A 7,391-nucleotide genomic window follows, 5' to 3' on the forward strand; every position below is an offset into this window, starting at 1 on the left:
GGGGCTGAGCCCACCCCTCCCGCCCGGCTGGCCCAGCAGGGAGACTCACCAATGAAGACAAAAATCTGGTGGTGGGAGTATCGGAGCAGCATGGAGACGCTGAGGGTCTGCGGGCGAGGGCCGCGAGATGCCTCAGGGGGGGGCGGCCCGCACGCCCACCCCGCCCCCACCCCGCCCGCCGCCCCGAGGCACTCACGAAGATGACCATGATGACGAAGGCGGCCAGGTAGGACGTGCGAGCCATCCACATGCTCACGAAACGGTAGTGCTCCCCGGACACCACGTTCCGCAGGAAGCCTGCGTGGGGGGGGGGGGGGGGGGCGGAGCCGTGAGCGCCCTCCCGGCCACCGCCCACACCCAGCCCCCACCCGCTGCCGCCCGCCGCACCCTTGTTCTCCTCGTTCTCGGCCAGGCCTTTGACGCTGGACATGAGGATGTCGTCGTAGCCCAGGAACTCGGCCAACAGCAGGCGGCTGAAGCGGTCCCCGAAGCACTGGTCTCGCGAGGGGTCTGCGGGGCGGGCACAGGACGGGACGCGCGTCTGGCCAGGGCCCCACCCCAGGCAGCACCGTGACCCTCCCGCCCCAGGATGCCTTGGAGGAAGGAGACTTCTTGTAGCCAGAGGGTGGAGACAGCCCCCCAACCCGGGTCCCATGGGCTTCGGGCTGCCCCAAATCCCCTCTGCCTCACCCTGGGGGACACTCACCCAGAGTGACCACCATGACAGGGATGCTGAGTCGCTGTCGTGTGGCCTGGGACAGCCGGAGGAAGCCGTACTCCAGCGAGTACTCCACCACATATTCATCCTGTGGCCATGCTGCCGGGGCAAGCTCAGTGAGTCCCGGCTGCCCCTGGAGGGCTGGGGGGGGGGGGGGGGCGGGGGCGGGGGGGGGGGGCAGGCCAGGCTCGAGGGAGGGGGTCGCTAGGTAGAGCTGCTTTGCACCACACCCCCCACGGGGCCTTCGGGGCCCCCAGAGAAGGAGTCCCACACGCTGCCGACAGATGGAGAAACTGAGGCACAGAGTGGCCATTCTCCAGTACCGATCTGGCTGCTCAGACCCTCAGCCCCTCTGGGCAGGGGTGGAGCCCTAGACGGTGACCCGCTGTCATGAGGCACCAAGCACACCTCGGCAGCCCACGCAGGGTGTACTTTTTTGTACTTTTTTTAAGGTTTTATTTCTTAAGTCATCTCTATACCCAACTTGGGGCCGGAACTCACAACCCTGAGATCGAGAGTGATGCGCTCTCCGGACTGAGCCGGCCGGGCGCCCCGGGCATGTACCTTTAGAGGGCGTCTCTGGGAAGGGGGACTCCTGGCTGTCATTCAGGGCCTCGGCACCACCCGGTGGCTTCAACACTTTGGGCTCAATGTCCAGCTCGAACTGTGGGGCGCCAAGACAGGGGTCAGCGGCCCGACCCAGAGGCCCCTTCCCCCGGCTGACTGAAAGACGCAGACTCCACCCCGGCTGCCGTGCCCGCCAGCCTCTGCCCTGTAACCCACCAGAGACCCCCAACACCCAGCTCCCCCTGAGCGGCCACCTCCGGGTGACGGTCTGCACTCTGAAGCCGGGGACAGGGGCAGGGTCGGCGGGATGGGGCCGCTTGCTCCAGCGCGTCCTGCCTTCCAGGCTGTGGGCCCCACACATCCACCCGACCCCCGCGGGTGCCGGGGGCCCCTGCACGTCTCCAGTGACGGCGCTCCCCACCCCACAGACGGCCACCACCTGGGACAGCCGGGACCGGCTTTGAGCACTGGGCCCAGCGTTTCCAGGGGGCTCCTTGTCAGCTGTGTCTGCCCTCGGTGCCCCCAGAATCAGACCAATCCTTTCCAAGTAAGGGCTGGGAAATGGCCCAGCGCCGCGAACCTCCCAGCACAGTCCCTGCCCCGAAGGCCGCACCTGCAGGAGTGCGCCGGGTCAAGCGCCGGGCCTGCCACCAGACGAATCACTGGTTCGCCGTGCACTCACCAGGCGCCTCCCGTGCAGGGCCCTCCTGGCCAGCTCACCTTGATGGAGGTGTTCCCAAACATCTCCACGGCCAGCTCCTCCTCCTCCTCCTCCAGCTCCAAGCTGCCCGGCTCCACGGCCAGGCCAGGGAAGCTGCCGCGGCGGCCACCATCACAAAACTGCAGGAAGACGGGTGCGCGGCTCGAGTTGTGCTGGACCTCCACGCGCAAGATGCCCTCCCGAGGCCACTTGTCCCGCACGTGCTCCAGGCAGTTGATGGGCGAGCGGGAGAACACGATGTGGATGTAGGCCAGGACAAAGAGCACGAACAGGGCCTGTGGGAGGGAGGGCGGTCAGTGCGGGAGCCCCCGGCGCTCGGGGGACCCTCCCGGGCAGGGGCTATGCTGAGCTGGCTCCAGGGGAGGAAGAAGTCCCAGGGACGTGGGCAAGTCCCGTGACGGCCCAGGGAAGCAGGGATGCCCTCTCAGACACTGCAGGACCCTCACCCGGGGACAGGGCACACTGGGCCTGGGCCCACCTGACAGAGGACCCCTCAGAGCACACGGTGTCACACCGGTGACCGCCCCCGCCTGGAGGCCCGCAGGGCAGCCCCGCGCTCCGCCTTATCCTCAGGGCACCCCTGACCTCACCGGCCGCGCCCTCTGCACCGCTCCTGGGCTGGCAGGGCCAGCTTGTGGGGACGGTACAGCCTCTCCCAGGGCGATCTTGCCCGCGGAGAACACTGGGCAGCGTCTGGGACTGGCTAAGGTGGGGCACTCCCGGCATGGCCGGGTGGGGGAAGGGGGCTGCTCTACCCCCACAGCACCCAGAATGGCCCCCACCACAGAAAACGACCTGCCCCTTGTCGCCAGGGTGAGAGGGGACTCTGCCCCACGGCACCTCACCAGCAGCACCTTTTACCCAGCTTGGAGGAGCGTCAAGAGGGCCGCCCCCTTCCCTGAGAGCCCATCTCACTGTCTGACGGCCGAGTTTCTCAGGGGCCTTTGGCCACGGGTCACCGCCAGACTGGGCACTGCGTCTGGAGCTTCACTCCCGTGTATCACCCACTGCCCTCGCCCCCAGGGAAAGGGTCCAGCTGGCCCGATGGGACGCCCAGCGCTGTTCTGGAAAAAGAGGCCGTCCAGGAGCCGGCGAGCCCAGGGGCTGCTCGGCCAAAGACAAGGTGTTTCCTCGGAGGAGCCGGTGCACACTTTACATGCCCGCTACCCGTGGCTACAGGGCCACCGGCAGGGCCACCAGGACCTCGTCCCTCCCACGCTCTCCACGAGCCCTGCACATGCTGCCAGTGCCAGCCACGGAACCCGACCTCCCCGCCGGAGCCAGCCCTGCGGACGGGCAGAGGGGCACACACTCCCATCCCCGTCGGGCCACGGGGGCCGTGACCTGAGGGGACGCAGAGCCAGGGGACGGGAGGAGCCCAGCGTCCGAGCGTGCTGCTGCGACCCCGGGCCCAGGTACGCGTGAAGCCGGGAGCCCGCCCAGACTCCTCAGACGTGTTATCTGCGCCACCCCTGTTGGGCCAACGCGGACCGTGCCTCCTCGGCCTGCAGTGCCCCCGGGAGACGGTGACGCGGGCGGCGTTGACACGGATGCAGAGCCCCCGTGTCCAGGTCACCGCAGACAGACGTGGAAGCTACGAGCGGAGCCGGGGCCTCTGCCGGGGGCAGCAGGCCTGAGTCTGCCTCACGTCACACAGACCCTGCTGGGCCACCGCTGCACCGCATGCCCTGGTCTCCCCCTCCCTCCTGCTCCGCCCTCTTCGTTGCTGGGTCCCCGAACCAGGCAGGAGGCGGCACAGAGGTGTGCTCAGGGGCTCCCATTCACAGCAAGGACCCTGGCGGCACTCCACACTATCGCACGTCACAACGACCCCGGAGGTCACCTCCGTTTTTCCGAGGGAAAGACCGGCAGAAACACCGAATGCCAGAGCCCTGCTTACCCTCCCAGCATCGCTCAGCGGCTGCATGGTCAGGCTGCCCCAGGTTCAGAGACAGGCTGGGGCACCTAGTGCCGACCACTCCAGGACTCGGAGGTCCAGGTCTGGCCTCGATGCCAGGGAAACCAGCAGAGGTGGAAGCCAAGGCTGCCGGAACGCGGGCCCGGCCACTGCCTCTCATCCCCCAAAGGCTGGCCCGGTGGGGAATCGGGTGGTCTGGGCTGGCTCCTGGCTGTGAGCCACAGAAAGACGCAGCTCTGAGGAAGTCGCCAAGGGACCTCCGTATCTGCAGCCAGAGTGCCGGAAGCTGGGCAGGCAGGAAGTAAAGGCACGGAGCTTTCTGGAACTTGCAGCAGCCGCACAAACCAGCCAGTCCCAGCCCTCACTGAGCAGATGAGGGAAACAAAAGGAACCAGGGGTCGGGCAGATTCGAGAGGTCCGTGGGGCCTCCAGGCTTTGGCCCAGAGATCGCTCGGCCCAGCAGCACGACCCAGAGAGGAGAACTCAGGAGTCAGAACCCCCCGGGACACCTGACCACCTACTCCAGGGACACCTGGTATGCCGGGCTGTCCTGCTCCCGTGTCAGGAAGTGGCGGGACAGAACTGACGCGACCAGGACCTGCTCCGGGAAGGCTGAGCTCCGACTGACCACTTGGGGCAAGCAGCACTTCCTCCCCGCAGGGAAATCACACCCGCACACACTCAGGAGCCCAATAAAGGAACCCCGATTCAGGAATCCTCCACAGGGGACCCGTGATGTTCTGGGGGGGGCTCTGGGGAGAGAGGAGGAAGACCGCCTCCTCGTGCCATCAGGCACTCCCAAAGACAAGGGACAGGGGGACTCTGGTTGGCGGGGGGGGGGGGGGACTCCCCGGAGACACTGGCAGGCCAGAACCAGCACCCGGGTCTGTTGGGCAGCTATGACTGCACTCCTCCCACCAGACCCCAAAGTGCTGTCAGCTCCTGACCCACCTGGTCTGGTCTGCACCCCAAGAGCCTCGAATGCTAGCACCAGCCCCCTCTCTGCAGACAAGGAGCCCAGAGCTCACTTGGGGATGCTACACACCCCGCCCCAGTGGGCAGCATGCTGTTGGGAAACGAAATGGCCATCTGCCCAACCGGGACCACCACGCTGCGCAGGAACCCGGAACCTTCTCTGAAGGGCTGCCAGCTGTCATCGGAGATCCTGTCGTAGAAGGACCTAGGCCAGTGCCAGTCCCCACTGAGCTGTGCCCATGGCTGAAACCTCTGTGCCACCCGAGGGAGGATGGCAAGGGGGTTTGCGCATGGCCCCTTGCTAAGTCATAACTTTGCCACTAACCCCGGCGACATGTCCTGGGCTAGGTCACATTCCCCGGTGAGGCTCAGAGGGAGATGGAAATGGGGTGTGGCTTCCAGTGCAGGAAGATGGGCATGGGCTGTGTCCTGTCCTGGGAGAGGGAGGCCCGGAACCTCCCGATTTGGGGGAGCCCAAGACTGGGGGTTTGGTCAGGGCCAGGACAGGTCTGGAAGCCTCCTCCAGAGCGGAGGAGGCCAGGCAGCACGGTCAGGGTCACAGGGCTGGGCTCCCGGGCTCCTGCCTCCCGAGGTGAGGGTCCCGGGAAAGGGAAGGGCCAGGAGTGGGGGGCAGTCTGGACAGAGCTGGCAGTGAGTTTCCGGAGTCGGGATCAGGGGCCGCTAACGGGGCGAGTGAGACTCGGGCCTCCCGGGTAGAAGTCGTACGGGCACGGGGGCTGGGATCGCAAGATTAAGAGGCCCGGAGGAAGGGGGTTCGCCGCCCCGCTGGGGTCGCGGTCAGAGGTCGCAGACCTGGGGGGAGGGTCCGGCCGCTAGGGTCAAGGGTCAGGGTTCGGGACCTCGGTCACCTTGAGCAGCACGAAGAACTCGAAGAGTCGTCGGAAGGCGGGCGGGAAGAGCCGCGAGTAGGTGACAGCCATCTTGAAGAAGAGCGCGTGGAAAAGCCGGTCGCGCACGTTGATGAGAGGGTTGGGGTTGAGGTTGGGGGTGCGAGGCCCGCGAGCGGGGACCGGGCCGCCGCCGCCGTTGGGCCCGGGCCCCGGGGCCCCGGGCGCCGCGTGCTCCGACATGCCGCCCAGCGTCGCGCCCTAACGGCCCGCGGGTCCCCGAGGGCGTCTCCCGGCCGCCATCGGCCGTCCTCACCGCGGCCGCGCTGCTCACCGACGCCCGGCCGCTACCGCCGCCGCCATCTTCCGCCTCCGCGGCCTGCTGACGCCAGCGAGTCGCCGCGCCGGCAAGAGCGGCTTCCCTGCGCTCGCGGAGAACGCTGGGATGGCGGCGGCCCGCCCACTGCAGCCCCGCCCTCCCTCCTGGTCGCCGGGCCCGGAGCGCCAGGGCGGGGTGGTGTCCGGCCCAGGTGTTTTGCATATTATCCCCCACAAGCCTCAGCGGCTGCGACTGCGGAATTTGGACTATTAAATTCGTCAACATCTGAGGGTTTTAGCGTGATAACAGACACTCAAAGCAAGCATGATGGTAGGAGATATTCATTTGCATGGCGCTCTAGAAAACTTGTTCAATGCAGCTAGCTCAGTTTAGCCTAAGTGTAAAATGATTTTGATTTTGGTCTTTAAATAGCTCTGCTGGGGCCCTGGTAGTCGTGCTCGCTTCGGCAGCACATATACTAAAATTGGAACGATACAGAGAAGATTAGCATGGCCCCTGCGCAAGGATGACACGCAAATTCGTGAAGCGTTCCATATTTTGGCACTAAGCCCAGCTCCCCGCGGAGGTGGGCGACCGCTCGGATTTCCCCTGATCCTGCGCCGCCCTTCCCCGCTCCCGTCCCCCAGGACACGCTCAGGCGGAGCTCCCTTCCAGCCCCTAACAGCAAATACTATTTCTTCCTTCTGGGAACCGGGTGTCTCGGGGCGGTCACCTCGCGCCGCCCAGACACCTGGCAGGCAGGTGTGCACCACACCCAGGAGATGGACGGTCGGGTGGCGTTCTACTCCTCCGTGACCAGGAGACCGAAATCCTTCGCTTCCTGTTTCGTCGAGTGCCCTGCACAGGGCCTGGCTAACGGCTCAAGAAATGCACACTCTTGAAATTATTGGGTTCACCCTCAAGTCACCTGTTACTTGCAAAGGAGGGGAAAAAAAATTTTCCCAGCGGAGAGGCAGGCAGATGTCCCTTTGACCTGGAGAGTAAATCCAGCCTGGCTGTGGGGAGGCTCTGTGAGTTTCTCACGTGTCCAGCAGAGATCCCAGCCCACTGGGCTCCTGAGCATGTGAAATGTAGCAACTTGTTTTTATTAGTGTAATTTACATTGAAAAGGTCGCGTACAGTCTAGAGTTTACTGCCGTGTTCTAGAAACTCACCAAAGCCAGTGCAATTTCACCCAGCGTCCACACTGCATGGCTAGCCGCTGGACAGCCACCAGCATCCCTGGAAAGCCACGGTCATGAAAATAAAAAGAAAGAAAAGGAAGGAAGGAAGGAAGGATGGAAGGAAGGAAGGAAGGAAGGAAG

The 7,391-nt window shown here is 65.4% G+C and overlaps 1 protein-coding gene and 1 non-coding gene across 10 annotated transcripts in view; one reads left to right on the forward strand and one right to left on the reverse strand.

The window, feature by feature from the left end:
• TMEM259 (transmembrane protein 259) overlaps window positions 1-6,135 on the reverse strand; it is an 8,139-nt gene extending 2,004 nt beyond the window's left edge. For 2 of the 9 annotated variants that reach the window (XM_040461851.1, XM_040461849.1), the window contains exons 1-7: window positions 5,769-5,990; window positions 2,006-2,281; window positions 1,283-1,382; window positions 707-817; window positions 388-510; window positions 197-297; window positions 50-107 (exon numbers count right to left, since the gene is read on the reverse strand). In XM_040461851.1, the coding sequence (XP_040317785.1) occupies window positions 50-107; window positions 197-297; window positions 388-510; window positions 707-817; window positions 1,283-1,382; window positions 2,006-2,281; window positions 5,769-5,990 (991 nt within the window). Of the gene's footprint in view, window positions 1-49; window positions 108-196; window positions 298-387; window positions 511-706; window positions 818-1,282; window positions 1,383-2,005; window positions 2,282-5,768 lie in introns of all 9 variants that reach the window. The other 7 variants (XM_040461855.1, XM_040461854.1, XM_040461850.1 and 4 more) reach the window with 7 other exon arrangements.
• A 385-nt stretch (window positions 6,136-6,520) lies between these two features.
• LOC121021555 (U6 spliceosomal RNA) lies at window positions 6,521-6,627 on the forward strand. Its single transcript, XR_005786586.1, has one exon. It is a non-coding gene; the product is annotated as a U6 spliceosomal RNA (small nuclear RNA).
• Window positions 6,628-7,391: the final 764 nt, after the last annotated feature.

The sequence above is a fragment of the Herpailurus yagouaroundi genome, unplaced genomic scaffold (genome assembly GCF_014898765.1).
Source record: "Herpailurus yagouaroundi ecotype Mexico unplaced genomic scaffold, PumYag 295, whole genome shotgun sequence".
Taxonomy (NCBI): domain Eukaryota; kingdom Metazoa; phylum Chordata; class Mammalia; order Carnivora; family Felidae; genus Herpailurus; species Herpailurus yagouaroundi.